At 41.1% G+C, this 15096-nt stretch overlaps 1 protein-coding gene, 1 long non-coding RNA gene and 9 other non-coding genes across 18 annotated transcripts in view; 1 reads left to right on the top strand and 10 right to left on the bottom strand.

The window, feature by feature from the left end:
* Positions 1–149: 149 nt before the first annotated feature.
* Positions 150–3885, bottom strand: LOC123801414 (uncharacterized). 3 transcript variants are annotated; one of them, XR_006782218.2, is made up of 12 exons: positions 3770–3885; positions 3156–3208; positions 2927–2959; positions 2692–2733; positions 2408–2439; positions 2023–2065; positions 1720–1753; positions 1560–1588; positions 1319–1372; positions 639–666; positions 399–450; positions 150–217 (listed from the first exon to the last, which is right to left on the bottom strand). It is a non-coding gene; the product is annotated as an uncharacterized LOC123801414 (long non-coding RNA). The 3 variants fall into 3 exon arrangements; XR_015722888.1 differs by having other exon boundaries at positions 150–450; positions 3770–3884; XR_015722902.1 differs by having other exon boundaries at positions 150–450; positions 3693–3808.
* Positions 286–362, bottom strand: LOC123801464 (small nucleolar RNA SNORD81). The gene has a single exon (XR_006782233.1). It is a non-coding gene; the product is annotated as a small nucleolar RNA SNORD81 (small nucleolar RNA).
* Positions 524–600, bottom strand: LOC123801466 (small nucleolar RNA SNORD47). Its single transcript, XR_006782235.1, has one exon. It is a non-coding gene; the product is annotated as a small nucleolar RNA SNORD47 (small nucleolar RNA).
* On the bottom strand, positions 1195–1274 carry LOC123801469 (small nucleolar RNA snR60/Z15/Z230/Z193/J17). Its single transcript, XR_006782238.1, has one exon. It is a non-coding gene; the product is annotated as a small nucleolar RNA snR60/Z15/Z230/Z193/J17 (small nucleolar RNA).
* LOC123801465 (small nucleolar RNA SNORD79) lies at positions 1437–1520 on the bottom strand. Its single transcript, XR_006782234.1, has one exon. It is a non-coding gene; the product is annotated as a small nucleolar RNA SNORD79 (small nucleolar RNA).
* On the bottom strand, positions 1828–1892 carry LOC123801473 (small nucleolar RNA SNORD78). Its single transcript, XR_006782241.2, has one exon. It is a non-coding gene; the product is annotated as a small nucleolar RNA SNORD78 (small nucleolar RNA).
* Positions 2137–2197, bottom strand: LOC123801468 (small nucleolar RNA SNORD44). Its single transcript, XR_006782237.1, has one exon. It is a non-coding gene; the product is annotated as a small nucleolar RNA SNORD44 (small nucleolar RNA).
* Positions 2514–2581, bottom strand: LOC123801472 (small nucleolar RNA SNORD77). Its single transcript, XR_006782240.1, has one exon. It is a non-coding gene; the product is annotated as a small nucleolar RNA SNORD77 (small nucleolar RNA).
* On the bottom strand, positions 3033–3094 carry LOC123801474 (small nucleolar RNA SNORD75). The gene has a single exon (XR_006782242.1). It is a non-coding gene; the product is annotated as a small nucleolar RNA SNORD75 (small nucleolar RNA).
* On the bottom strand, positions 3482–3561 carry LOC123801467 (small nucleolar RNA SNORD74). Its single transcript, XR_006782236.2, has one exon. It is a non-coding gene; the product is annotated as a small nucleolar RNA SNORD74 (small nucleolar RNA).
* Positions 3886–4056: 171 nt separating the features above from the next.
* ZBTB37 (zinc finger and BTB domain containing 37) overlaps positions 4057–15096 on the top strand; it is a 27902-nt gene continuing 16862 nt past the window's right edge. For 3 of the 6 annotated variants that reach the window (XR_015722876.1, XR_015722874.1, XR_015722875.1), the window contains exons 1-3: positions 4057–4964; positions 6004–6963; positions 8445–8544. Coding sequence is in view for 3 of the 6 variants with exons in the window: in XM_087858763.1 (XP_087714889.1) it covers positions 6035–6963; positions 8445–8544 (1029 nt within the window). In the remaining 3 variants the exon portion in view is untranslated. The remainder of the gene's footprint in view (positions 4965–6003; positions 6964–8444; positions 8545–15096) is intronic. The other 3 variants (XM_087858763.1, XM_087858765.1, XM_087858755.1) reach the window with 3 other exon arrangements.

Here is a 15096-nt window from a genome sequence, read left to right as displayed (position 1 = left end):
TTTTTTTTAAGCCCAAGACATCCTGTAAAATACACATAAAAAGGTCAACTTTTTTCTTAAATGAAACTAATGTCATAGGGTCTTAAAATACAAAGATGTCCTATTTCCCTTCCTTCATCCCATTAAATTGAAATAAGCACTCTTGATCAGATGGTTTATAAAAATTTATTGAAACTGAAAATTTTATACTCTATCTCATGAGTTTCCATTCAGGTGCCTGTAAGGACAAAGAAACTATTTTTAGTCACATTGCTCTGTTTCAATTTTAATGTTATTTTGAGTACACAGAATATCAGATCTTTTATAATCATCAAGTGATCAGTGAGAGAGTTCAAGTTGGAGTGAGATCATCATGTATTCTGGAGTAAGATGACCGTACTGATGTTTTCAAGCCTCACCTTTCAACTGGTAAGCTGCTCTCCTAACTGGATTGCTGCTCTCATAAATGCCCTAAAAGCAAAAACTTCAAGTTAATCATGGTAAAAAAAAAAAACAACCCACCCTGTGTGATGCTTAATAAAGTAACCTCAGATCAAAATGGAACGGTTTTAGAAGTGATATCATTCTGTTTCATTTGGCAGAATCACTACATCACTGGTTACATTCTAACTTAGCATACAGATCAGAGACCAACTTACCTCTGTATCTTCACGTTGGTAAGTCTGCCTGTTTGGAAACGGGGGGAAAGGCCCTTCATGTATAATTTGTACTACTTAATTTCCCCCATTTTTAACTTTCTGAAAAATAACAGCAAAGCTATTCCACACACTATGACAGTTGTGTAGGTAAAGTCCATACATCATATAACACCATGAGTGAACCCTAATGTAAACTCTGGACTTGGATGAGAATTGTCTATTCTATCAAGTCTCAACTCTGATGTTGAATGTTGATACTGAGGTGTGTGAAGACAGAGTATATAGAAATTCTATGTTCAGTTTTGCTGAGAATACTGAAAATGGTCTGGAATTAAGTTTGTTAATTAAAAAACAAATACAACTGAATAATTCACTCTGTAACCTATGCAGATTTATATGCCATAAAAATCTGCTGGCAAAAATCTATCAGCCTGTTTTCTCAAGTTGTGCATCCTTAGAACTAGGTGTATGAGCCACTATGGTATCCAAACCCTGAACATTTCGTGGTAGAATGGCTAATTTCACTTTTCAAGGGTATGGATAGGATTGCTGCAGCCAGATACGTCAGATAGGAGCGAAAGACAATTTTGCTCTTCACTGCTAGTCTGCTGAACTATGGTTTCATCATCGTATCGGCTTTAAACCACTTCACATAAAAACCAAACTTGAGATTTTTGTACCTTGGCTTAAAACTCCTTGTTCCGGGCCTTGTAAGCTGTCCCAACTCTTCACACCTGCAGAAATTTAGTCAAATTTAGTAATAAAATAATATTAAGTAGATTTCTTACGTTTTCCCAATACTGTTTCAGTTTTTTAAAATCTTCACTTTTTTTCAGAGAGATTCCCATCTGTTTTTAATTTCAAAAATCATCACTAACAGCATCTTGCTTAGTAACCAAGTAAGATTATTGTAATACATACCTTTATATGAAGTTCTTCAAACTCAGCACCTAATAAAAAGATACTGCTTTAGACACACTTCACAATAGCCTAATCCTCCTTGCAACACCAGAAAGCACTTAACAAAGTATACTGCAGAAACACAGACTTTGACTTCAAAAAAACTGTTTTTATGTCTTACCCCAAGCAAGCCATCCAGGACAGTGGCCTGTAAGCTAGAAAAGAAATAAGACATTTCATTAAAATGTTAATCATCATTGAATTCCTCTCAGAGTTTTTGTCACAGGGTTCCTTCAGTGTTAAATTTGTCTACATGCTCTTTTCAGGTCAGACATTTGACCAACATCATTTCAAAAACCCTGTTCAGAGCATGCTCAACATGCATTCACTAATCAGCCATAGAAAACTAGTAACATGGTAGTTAAGCATTCTACTTCAACATTCACAGTAAGTTTTGGACCTACTAAAATGTTAATATACTTACCCCAGAAATGGTTGGCACAGACATTTCAAAGACTCAAGTCCACCTAAGAAATAAAGATAGTTAGCAAGACGCAAAAGATGAATTTTCTCCCCCACAAATCTAAAAAATGCCTGAAATCAGGTAGAGCTAATTAAGACCTTCATGTTCAGTCAGCATTTGCTTATCATCATACAGGCTGGGTTTTTTTTTTCCCAAATGACAGGGTCCTAACTAATGGTAACAGGACAAGGATCTGGCCATTTATTTAATGCATTCAGCAATGCATTCAAGCATTTCCTGGTAGGAGTGCTTTTTGTGGCATAAGGCAACTCTAAAAAGCCATTAATGGCATTAATTTTCATGTTTGCCCAGTTACCAATGTTTAGTTCAATTTAATTTTACTCACCCCTTCAACTTCCAGCTAATTCTGCTTAGTGCCTACAAAAAAGAACGAGAAAGTAGGTGACATTCTGCTTATGCTATTAGTACCAAACCAGTTTTACTATCAACTCAGATACATCAGATAAATGGTCTATCTCTTCACTATCCAATCTGCTGAACTATGCAACCATCATAGTATCTGTTTCTCGAGTTCCCCAAGCATTTAATAGAAAATACCGGAGTACAGAAGTTCACATTTGTAAAAAGAAAATTAATGAGTAAACATGGATTACATTAAAGGTTTCTCACCTGTTTGCCCATGGCTGGCATGTGAAATTTTAACTTTGGGACCTAGGAAGAAACAGCTTCATGTAAACTTAGTGGCAATCTCTAAATTCTTTAAATCACCATTTTGTGTGCCTCAGTTACTGTAACGGTGGTAATAATTCTCGTCATTCTCACAGTCAAGAGTAGCAAATAAAATGTCATCATTGGAGCACTTTCAACCTGACTTCCCCTTTGTGAGAGAATTTCAGTAACTTACCTCGGCAGCCACTTCCACCCCTTTGGCACAGAACTAGAAAACAGACAAGGAATATCCAATGAAACACATCGCACAGCCAAGTCAATTATCAACATTCTAACACTTAGGCCTCAGAGTAGAATTTTTCAGAAATCCCTTCTGTCCACTACTCTTAAACCATCACAGGCTTAACAAGAAGACCACCTCCACGCAGATCTGATTCCTACCACTGCATTTACCCGTTTCTTACCTGTCCGTTAGAAGCCACCAAAAGCCACATTGCATTCGTGCCCAGCACCATTCCTAGGAAAGATTAATATTTTTAAGATACCATTTTGTTCTAAAGTAAGTCTAAGCATGCCGTTTTTCTATCATCTATACCAGAGTCGTTTACACCACCCATAGTTTCGTGACTATGAAGGGTGCACCTCATAGGTTAAAGACAGCGTATCGCACAAAGGCTGGGAACCACTGACGTAAATAACTGCGCAGCCATTCCGAGAACCACGTGGACTAACCCCAACCGCCGGCCTTCCTGAGCAGAGGCCGAAGGAGGCCCGCTCGGGTGACTCGGCATCGCCGCCATCAGAGCCGTTGGCATTCATCAACAATCTCAGATGTCCCTACCAACGCAAGCTTCATCACAGGCAGGGAACGCCAGCCCGGGGTTTTTCGCAGCTCAGCCCCCACAAGCCGAGTTGTAGAGTTTAGGCCGCGCCCAACGCGTAATCGTCTACCATCTTCACCTTGTGAACCTTGCAAAGGCTCACCACCTGCCCGGAATTACCTGTATAAGGTGACTTTTAACTGCCAAGAGCTGGAGGCCTCAAGCAAAGAAGCCATGAAAAAAAAAAAAACTCTCACCTACTGAATACCGACTCCCAGCCTCGAAAGACCGAGATGGCGGCCAGGCGCTGGTATATAAGGATGCTTTTTTGTGACGTCATGACGCACCCTCTCCGCCAGCGCCGGCTTCGGCTCCTCCCCCTCTCCTCCCTCTTCTCCCCCTCTCCTCCCTCTTCTCCTCCTCTCCTCCCCCTCCTCCTCCTCTAGCCACACCTCCTTCCTCTTCGCCCCGCCCCACCTCGCCATTGTGGGCGGTGACACAACCTCCCGCGTGACTCCGGGCTCCCGCCCTCCAGCCGACTGAGAAGGAAGAGAGGGGAGGGGGCGCGAGGGACGGAAAGCGCTGGGGGAGGGGGAGGGGAAGGGGGGCGGTGTAAGGGTGAGTGATTTCCTTCCGGCACGTCGCCCGCTCCGGGGGAGGGGGTGGGGGGTTTCACTTCCGGGACGGTGTTCCGGCCCATTCCGGCCCATTTCCACCCCCGGAGGTAGGTGCTGCTCCTTGACGGGGCTCGGGCCCCGCACTCCGGTCCCGCTGCCCTCCACCGGGACCGCCTTGTCCGGGCTCCGCCGCAGCGTACTCCTGGGGCGCTCAGCCACTCCCCTTTACCCCACCCTCAAGGCACCGGAGACCTTCCACCCCCTTGGCCCCGGGCCGGGCAGAGCTGCCGGACCCGCCCCCTCGCCGGGCCCCTCCCTCAGGACCCCGGGATGGGCGGCCCCCTCCCCCACCGCAGCCCGGACACACCCAGATACACACACCCACCTCTGGGCAGCTCCCCGCCCGCCTACGCTTACCGCCTGGACGGGGTCCCGGGGCGCCGCCCCCTTCCCGGGGCTCTGCCCTCACCTGATTGCTCGCTCCCCAGCCTGACGCCTTGCACCCCTCTCCTCCCCCGTTCCTCGGTGACATTTCGCCCTTCTGCCAGTTCCCCGCTACCCACACTTACTAACGTAGACTAAAGCCCCTCAAATACCGGAGTGGCCAACCCCATGGCGTTCCCGATTCTCCCTCTTACAGCTTCCACCCTTCCAGTGCGGACGGTAAAGACCTTACTCCTGGGGCTTCCTCCTCACTGGGGAATTGCCGGAAAGAGCAAACAAAAAAGGCGCTGGTGTAGGCTCCAAAATAAACACATCTGAATTCATGATGGCATCGACAGAGGCTCTTATTGGATTAAAAGTTTCAAAACAAACAAAAACGCTTTGGAAAAAGGTCAGATTGGCTAAAGCTGGTTCTTGAAAGCAGTGTATATACTTCCCTATTTACTGATAAGTGTGGCGTAAATGCGGGGCAATACTGTGAGCTTGTCATCCTAAGTTCCTGAAATTTTAGATCTTAGGTAACTATGTAATGTCTTATAAAGTTAACAGATGAAACATTGGGCTCGAGTCAGTGTCTTCCTGTTGAGATTTATAGAACCTACTCTCAACCATCGAAGGCTATTGGATGCAGTTATAACAGCATAGTATTTCAGCTATTTTTAAAAAATCTTTTAATGTGAAAATATTGACCATACTTGGTAAATGCTCTATTTTTTTTAACCAGTTTTGGGGAATGAAATTTCAGAATCAATATCATCACCACCCTGAAATTCCCAACTTTGAATTTAGATAGAAGTAGGTTTACCTACTCTTTCCTAATTCTGAGAGTGAACTTCAAGTTCTTTGCAACTTCACTGAGTTCTCACGCAGCTGTGGCATGTTTCCTAACCTCGAGTTTGCTTCAGAGTCCTAAATGCAAAGCGTTTTAGTGGGGTCTCTGACTCTTGAGCTTAGAAATAATGGCTTGCATTCACATGGGCTATTAGCCACCTTTTAAATAATAAACATAACTCACACAGCATGTACTATTAACAAGAGGGATACCTGATCAACCCATTCATGTTAATTACATTTATTCAAAGAGCTTATTTCTCCTCCAAAGAAAAGTTGTCACAGGATTTTATATTCAGTGTGCAAATACTTTGACTAAAGAACAACCACCACAACAAAAAAAAACTGTCAAAACTGCTTTTGCCCCTTCTGTTGAACTTCTGTTTTCATGTTGCACAGCTTATTAGGGACGTATGGACATAGCTCGAGTTTACAGAAGTCTAGCAATCACATTTTGGTTTTAAGGATATCTTGCTGTGAAACCTGAACTGAAAAACCTGTTGGTACTTCTTTTCCATATCTAAATGTAAGGAAAGTTACCTCTTTTTACTTGGAGGAGTGAAATTCTAGCTATTGATGAATGTGGTTTCCTCTTTCAGCAGGGTTGAATGCCTGCCCACACGCTGAGGCATGACCATGGAGAAAGGTGGGAACATACAACTGGAGATCCCTGACTTCAGCAACTCTGTCCTGAGCCATCTAAACCAGCTGCGCATGCAGGGCCGCCTCTGTGATATTGTGGTCAATGTGCAAGGACAAGCTTTTCGGGCTCACAAAGTGGTACTGGCTGCCAGCTCACCCTATTTCCGAGATCACATGTCCTTGAATGAGATGAGTACTGTCTCCATTTCAGTCATCAAGAACCCTACTGTCTTTGAGCAGCTCCTCTCTTTCTGTTATACGGGGCGGATATGCCTGCAACTGGCAGATATCATCAGCTACCTGACAGCCGCCAGTTTTCTGCAGATGCAGCATATTATCGACAAATGTACACAGATCCTGGAGGGTATTCATTTCAAAATTAATGTGGCAGAGGTTGAAGCCGAATTAAGTCAAACGAGGACAAAGCATCCAGAAAGACCTCCAGAATCTCACAGGGTTACACCAAATCTAAACCGTTCCCTTAGCCCACGACATAATACCGCAAAGGGAAACAGGCGAGGTCAGGTTAGCGCTGTGCTGGATATCAGAGAGCTCAGTCCTCCTGAGGAGTCCACCAGCCCTCAGATAATTGAACAGAGTTCTGATGTAGAGAGCCGGGAGCCCATTCTTCGAATCAACCGAGCAGGACAGTGGTACGTGGAGACAGGAGTAGCAGACCGAGGGGCCCGCAGTGATGATGAAGTCAGGGTCCTTGGAGCAGTGCACATCAAAACTGAGAATCTGGAGGAGTGGCTCGGGCCGGAGAATCAGCCTTCTGGAGAAGATGGCAGTAGTGCAGAGGAAGTCACAGCCATGGTGATCGACACGACAGGCCACGGTTCCGTGGGACAGGAAAATTACACTTTAGGATCTTCAGGAGCCAAGGTGGCTCGGCCAACAAGCAGTGAAATTGACAGGTAAGGCTTGTTTTCCTTGTTTGTCTAGTGGCTGTTGAGCAGACATCACTGAAGCAGGCCCTCTGTGTGGTACAGAGTGCGTCTTCCTTACTTGATGTTCTTAGCCGAGATAAGTTGGTGTTGGGGAAACTGGAGGTGTGCCAACGGACTTGCATTCTTGTTTTTTTAAAGCAGGAAGCTCCTAGTCGTGAAGTATTCACAGTGTTGTGAGAACTATGGTAAAGTTAGACACTTCCATGAATCAGAATAGCAGCTGCAGCCACGCTAGGATCAGTAATTGCCAGGGCCTCCTCGGATTTCCAGGCAGGGAGCTGATCATCAGCTGGGAGCCTGGCATCTTTGCCCTTCCTTGGTATGTTACCACACAGGTAGGTGGCCTTGGGGACTTTTACTTTCTTTTGTAGCACTGTTTACTTTTCTGTGCCCCCACCCAGCAAATTAGAGGAAGGATGGTACCAGCCGTGATTGTTCTTTTTAGTGTAATCACAGTAATTCCAAAGAAAAGCTTTTTGGATGTTTGGATTTTTTTTTCATTTGCCATTTGATAATATCTTCAAACGTTTTCGTTCATCGATGACTGCTGGCACCACAAGCCTGAGAGTCTCTTTTTCCCCCAGTGCTACTAATGTCCTACGCCTCACTTTTCTTTGTCTAATATATTGCAGTTTTCAGAACTTTTTTTTTTTTTGGTAGAAGTAGCAATAATTTTAATCTAAGAAAATTGAAAGAAAGTCTCGGTTGAAATGAAGAAATATTACCAACTTAGATTGGGACCATTTGGTTTTTTCCACTCTTAAAAATAAATTAAAATTGACTGCATGAAAACTAAAGAAGCTAATACTTTGGTTCACACCTGGTCTTGAAAGCGACATATATGTCACAGAGAATTTATCCTGTATCCGCTGTAGGTGGTCTCTTTTTCTGTCCTTAACAGTCAAAGTCTCCTCATGCACAATAGTTGTTGGACCCCGTGTTAACACTGTTGTGCAGTGTTAGAACTGTATCAGAAGTAATGGCTTTGGATGCAAAGATTTCTAATCCCCATGATCTGTATCAGCAGTCTGAAATATGTAACAAGTTACCATGGGGACTGGGGGAAGGAACAACCAAAAACCCAATAGTTACATAGAGGAAACAAAATCATAGACGCAGTTTTAATTTATGCTTGTCTGGTCTCCCAGTACTTAAGGATAGAAGCTTCTATTTAGCCTTAGTTTTACCAGGCCACGTGGTCTATCTGCTATGTCTTTTTTGTTGTTGTTGTTACATTTACTAAGGCAGACCTTTCTTACTTCGGATCAGATCCTATATTGACTCCATGAAAGTATTTCTTTTAATCTGTATTAAAGTATTTCTAGTAATCTGATGTTCAGTTTGTTCCCCCTTCCTCGGCCATGGGATGAAAAGGGTAGACATCACTATTTTTTAAATTCCTTGATGCTACTTTTCTATTAGACCCCTTTTTGCTCCTCTTCCAACAGATTTAGCCCCTCCGGCAGTGTTGTTCCCTTGACGGAGAGACACAGAGCCAGAAGTGAGTCTCCTGGGAGAGTGGACGAGCCTAAGCAGCCCAGCTCCCAGGTATGTAGTGGATTTAGGACTGCGGCAATGGTTGAAGACAGTGCCGCTGTGTGTGAACAGAATATGATGAATAAGAAAGAAAAGGTGTAGGAAAGGTAACAGTGGCCCTGTTAAATAGATACTCTATTTGATTACTTTTTTCTTCATTCTGGCTTGGGAGCATGCAGGAAATACACTTCTGTTGTCAGCAGAGTTTGGGAAGTAGAAGATGTGATTGTGGAACTCTTTCCTGATTATAGGAACCAGTCTATATTCCTGAGAATAATATAAATAACCCCTGAAAACTGCATGCAGGTAATTTAGGACCTGGGATGGAGAGAGTCTGATTTTGTACTTGGGTAGGGGTAACATGACATAATTACCAATTTATATAGTATCGTGTATTTGTAAATAAATTGCTTATGCACTTTTTTTATGTGATTGATTTTTTTGTATAGTGGTATCTTTTCATTTCTTTTTCTTCTGGAGTCTTTTGTTAGACCAGAATGTTCTACGAAGGATAGCAATGATGTTTGCCATCTTTTTTGCAGCTCTCTGTGACAAGTAGTGTAAGTAGTTGATATTTTTGTTTGTTCTCATAAGTCTGTATCATTGAAGATTGGTTTTTAAAAAGATTGTGCACTCACCAAGTAGAACACAATATAATTGTAATTTTTTTGCCCTTTAAAAGGAAACGCTGGTGGATTAAGATTGGATAGCTTCTGTATTGTATGATAGTATCTTAGTTTTTATGTACACCATTGGATGTTTGTTGTGTCCGTAGTATAGTAACAGTGGTAAGACATTGTTAGAAACTCTATTTACTTGCACATTATCATGCCAGGGTACCTGAAAAGGAAGGTAACTATTAGAAGATAGTTTTTCGGTTTTAGTAAGGTGTTAGAGAAAATGTTAGGAGCTTGGAGGAAAAGCAACTTTACTCATATAATTAGGGCCCAAATTTTCTCTTCCCCTCTCAGATAGGATGCAGTGACCCTGTGAAGGTGATTGTTAGGCAAACACATACTGCAGTGGGACGGACCTTACAACTGCCTGTGTGGCTAAAACAGACTAAGAGATACACAAAACGGGGATAGGAAAGACGGTAGCAACTTGAGGAGCAGTGCTGTGGGAGTGGGGGTGCTAACAAGCAGTTCCGAGAATCACTGTCCCTGTAGCAAAGTGTTTTTCAGGAGAGATGAAATGCATTTTTTCAAGAAGTGGTTACAAAGAGATAACTTGTATCTTATGTCGGGGGGGATAGGGATAAAAATGGGAACTCTGCAAGGTGTTTACCTGACCAAAGCAGAAGGTACAGGCTGTATGGCAGGTAAGTAATATTATCTGAAGGTAATAGTAAGAGCTGAGTTATTAAATACCTTAATATGTGTGAGAGTTTATTATGGTGAGGCTCCAGCACGGTTATTTTTCCCTACCACGGAGAACCAAAGCAAGACATGGACTTACATTACAGTAAGAACAAATGTTGATAGACTTGAAGAGCTTCCTGATTATAGGGCTGATTAGACTATCGTCACTTCTTTATTCAAAAAAATTCTGCAGATAGCTTTTTCTTTTTTTTGCCACATGAAGGTGAAAATACTTGGCCTAATTTTCCAACTAATTATAATCTTTCTAACCTAGCTTTTCCCACCACTCATCAGCATTTATTGTCCCAAACAAACAGACTTTGTCTGTGTGTCAGAACCACATCAAACTTATTCCTGTCTCTGTACCTTGAGTCTGGGACGCCCTCTTCTTCCCAGGTGTCTGGGTTCACTTAGGACCCCGCTCGTTCCATGTGCCCTATACTAGTCCAGTCGTCTTCAATCTCTCCTTAAACCACCATAGCATTTACAGATGGTACGGTATAATTTTTCCTAATTCTGTACTGACTCGTATAAATTATTCTTTTTCTATTTGCATGACTTTTAGGCCCTCTTCTACTTTGAAATTTCCCTGAGGACAGAGTCCTCATTTTCTGATCTTCATATCTGACTGCCTTTTCAGGTACCCAATAAATAGGAGTTGTTTTACCACTAATTTTGAGTAACTAAGGTTCCTTAGTAGGGTGCTCAGTAAAGAGGCTCCTACCAAATGGGGGATTATTTGGTTGTCTGAATTTCCAGTTTTGGAGCTCTTCAAATAAAATTAATGAGCCAAAATGATGAGTTTTTAAAGTCACTTCAGTTGAGTCTGATTAGTAATTAGAAGATTAGGATGGTGAACATATTTGTTTTCTGGGTTTGTTTTTTTTTAAGATTTTAGTTTTTCAAGCAATCTCTACATCCAACATGGGGCTCAAACCCACAACCCCAAGATCAAGAGTCAGGTGTTCTACCAACTGAGCCAGCCAGGCACCCCAATGGTGAACATATTTGAAAGCCATGTCAAGAATCTAGACTGGTATTTTAGAAAATATGAAGATCATTTATATGAAATTTATTCATTATATGGAATAATTCACTTAAGAGGATAACTTAAAAGACTTAAAAATTAAATACACTTTAAAAGATAATTTAAAAAGATGGCATAGATAACTAAAATGCATTTACTTTCTGTTTGTGGACAATACTGGTATGACATTACTTTCCTTGAAGGTAGGCGGGTTTTTTTTTTTTTTTAGAGAATCAATACTCCCAAGATTATGAATAATATTGTGAGTTTGTAATGTTTAATAATAGTTAACATTTACTTAGCTGCATTAAGCACTTTAGTATATTAACTCGTTCAGTGCTAATTGCAGCCTGTTAGGTAGATGCTATTATTATATTCATTTTACAGATGTGGAAACTGACGTGGAGAGTAGTTAAATAACTTGCCCACAATTACACAATAAGTAGGATGCAGAACTGAACCCACGTTTCAGCACCCTTAATTGCTGTACAGGGCAATAACGTGCATTCAGAATGTTTCAAGGTACCTTTATTGTGTTTGATTCTCCTGAGAATTCTCTTGAGAGAATTTGTTGAGCTGGCAGAGCATGCACTAACGTTTTAATTTTGTGGACGAGAAAACTAAGCCTCTTCAGAGTAGTTATTCTGTGCTTTGTCCAGGAACTTTTAGTGGGCTAATCTGTCACTCTTTATGGGAGTTCAGTTTTGATTATCCAGGGAAATGGAGCAGAAAGAAATGTTATATAAAACAAATCAGAAATCATAAAACCTCAGTCTTGGGGCGCCTGGGTGGCACAGCCATTAAGCGTCTGCCTTCGGCTCAGGGCGTGATCCCGGCGTTATGGGATCGAGCCCCACATCAGGCTCCTCCGCTATGAGCCTGCTTCTTCCTCTCCCACTCCCCCTGCTTGTGTTCCTTCTCTCGCTGGCTGTCTCTATCTCTGTCGAGTAAATAAATAAAATCTTTAAAAAAAACCAAAAAACAAAAAAAACCCCTCAGTCTTACTGTTCAACACTTGACTTCACATACTGCTTCCCAAGCCTGCTGAGAACTGCTTCTGTTCTGTTGGAGATGCTGGAGAGCACTGTCAGCTTACATATGTGAAAGGAGACAAAGCTCATTTTTAGAAATTCAAGCAAAGGGCACAAAATTAATTACAAGTTAGAGGAGTCTTTCTCCAGTTAATCCAGAGTCAACTTTTGCATTTTCGCCTCTTTGCATTGGTACTTTAGCTTTTGCCAGACATCTGTAATTGCCTCATACATCTTTGTAATGCTTATATACACATATAAGCTTTTTATTCAAAACATTTTTTATGTATGTTATTTATATATAAACACATATAATATTCAGATCAGCAGACTGAAAATATCAGTAATTTCTGAATGGTGATATTTTAATAAAGAATTCTGAATGAAAAGCATTTATAAATCCAGAATGTTTAGGGGTGCCTGGCTGGCTCAGTCGGAAGAGCATGGGACTCTTGATCTTGGGGTCATGGGCTCAAGCCCCATGTTGGCTGTAGAGATTACTAAAAATAATAATAATAATAAACTCTCAAAAAATTGTTATAAAAAATAAATCAGAGATTTTTTAATTATTCATTAAAAGAAATATATTGTTCCCACTCCCAGCTTTCAGGTAGGAGGAACCCTTGTTTATTTCATATATTACAAACTTTAAGTATTTACATTGTTAATGTTCATATTAGGTAAAACAAAATTAAGGTCTTTAATTGATATTGATGAATTACTGGTTTTTTTAGGTGTGGTATAGGTAGTTTGATTATATTAAGAAAAATAATCTTTGTCTCTTAGAGATACATAGTAGAGTACTTATGGATGAAATTATGTGTGGAATTTTCTTCAAGAATAATATGAGAGGGGCACCTGGGTGGCTCAGTCAGTTAAGCATCCAGCTCTTGATTTCGACTCAGGCCATGATCTCAGGGTTGTGAGATCGAGCCCGTGCTCAGCACAGGAGACTGTTTAAGAGTCCCTCCCTTGGGACGCCTGGGTGGCTCAGTCAGTTAAGCATCAGGTCAGGATCCCAGGGTTCTGGGGTTGAGTCCTACATTGGGCTCCCTGCACTTCTCCCTCTGCCTACCACTCTCTTTGCTTGTGCTCTCTGTCTATCTCTCTCTCTGACAAATAAATAAAAATAAATAAAATCCTAAAAAAAAGGTCTCTCCCTCTGCCCCTCCCCCCTGCTCTCTCTTCTCTCTCTAAAAGAAAATAATAATGATAGTAATATGAGAAAGAGAAATCATCGAGGTTAAAGAAGAAACAAAATTTTCCATTGATTGATAACTTTTGGGTGATGGGGATTCAACATACGATTCTGTCTAAAGTTGTTAATGAACAGTTAAAAAAAAATGTATCATTTGACCTTCATAAAGAAAAATAAATCAGAGAGAAGAGGAAAGCTTTTATTTTTTAGTACCCTAAAGGGTTAGCGATATAATTAACAGCAGCTTTGTGATGCTCCTTTTATAATAATTGCTTTTTTAATCTCTCAGATATATTTGTTACCACAGCATAAGAAGTTTAATGTTGGCGGGGAGATACTACTAAAGGAGAGATTGGAGAAATAATATATACCTCACAGATTATTCTATTCTATTTTATTTACTTTATTTTATTTTAAGATTTTATTTATTTGTCAGAGAGAACACAAGCAGGGGGAGCGGCAGACAGAGGGAGAAGCAGGCTCCCCGCTGAGCAAGGAACCTAAAGCAGGACTTGATCCCAGGACCTGGGATCATGACCTGAGCCGAAGGCAGATGCTTAACCAACTGAGCCACCCAGGCACCCCAGATTATTCTATTTTAATAATCTGTTTAAATCAATTCAAAACCACTACAAATAATAGGTGTGTAAAGTGAGACGATAATATGTCCATGCACTGTATTTCAAGGGTAACCTTTAGTACAAGCAGTTTGAAAAGTGAATTAACAACTTCGTTAGGAATATGTATTGACCTTGTTTCTCTGTCTGGTTTTTGTTCAGAAATTTTATCTTTTGTTCAGAGGACAAAATCAGAAACCAAGTCTTAACACTTCTTTCTCTGTGGTTACCTGTCATTGTATTTGGTGGCAGTAAATATTTATTGAGTATCAGTTTGTGAAAAGGGTACAGGAAGGAATAACCAGGGGCGCCTGGGTGGCTCAGTCGTTAAGCGTCTGCCTTCAGCTCAGGGCGTAATCCCGGCGTTCTGGGATCGAGCCCCACATCAGGCTCCTCTGCTGGGAGCCTGCTTCTTCTTCTCCCACTCCCCCTGCTTGTGTTCCCTCTCTTGCTGGCCGTCTCTCTCTCTGTCAAATAAATAAAATCTTTTAAAAAGGGGGGGGGCAGGAATAACCAAGTTAGTAAATCCATATCTCAGTCTGGTTTCCTTTCCCACCTCTTCTGCCAATTTGCTCTGAGGTCAGTTACAATTCGAGTAGTCTTTAGAATGAAGATCATGTATGTTGGTATGGCACTAAAATATTTTTGGGTAAAGAAATACTGTTACAAATTGTGTATCTTTTATAAAGGTAGTTACTGCAGGATTAGATTTTGGCATTAATGATAATGCCACAAATAGAATTTGTGATGTGTTTGCCATACATAATGTATTCTGGACCATATTATTATCATTGGCCATGTCACATGTGGCTATTTAAGTTTAAATTTTAATTAATTGAAAGCAATTAAAATTAAAAATTCAGTTCCTTAGTTGCACTAGCCATATTACAAATGCTTAAGAGCCACATATGGGTCGGAGCTATTATATGAGATGATACAGGTTATAGAACATTCCCACCATCACCGAAGGTATATTGGACCAGCCCTGCCTAAGGACCTGCACGATTGTTCAGAGTCCAAGAGGATGGTATGAGCGGCCTCGGGTTCTCCTATCACTGTAAAATACAGCATTCAGTGGGAGTTCAGTGAGCATGCTGTTTGTTAGCCCAAGTAACTCTACTGTCTTGCTCTTTTAAAGAAATGGAATAGAGTATCCTCGGATTGTTCTCTTACTTATTTTTTATTTTTATTTTTCTCCTCAGATTGTTATTTTAATTATTATGTTAACATCTTTACTTTTTTGTAGTAATTTCCTATTCGGATCTCTCCTAAAAATAAGCATGTGGCTTAGTATGAGAGGTAAAAAGAGATTTGATCTCTTTTAATACGT

The sequence above is a fragment of the Ursus americanus genome, chromosome 2 (assembly GCF_024610735.1).
Source record: "Ursus americanus isolate L20-20 chromosome 2, mUrsAme1.1.p, whole genome shotgun sequence".
Lineage (NCBI taxonomy): Eukaryota > Metazoa > Chordata > Mammalia > Carnivora > Ursidae > Ursus > Ursus americanus.
Note: the sequence above shows the minus strand (reverse complement) of the source record. Positions and strands in the feature narration are given on the sequence as shown.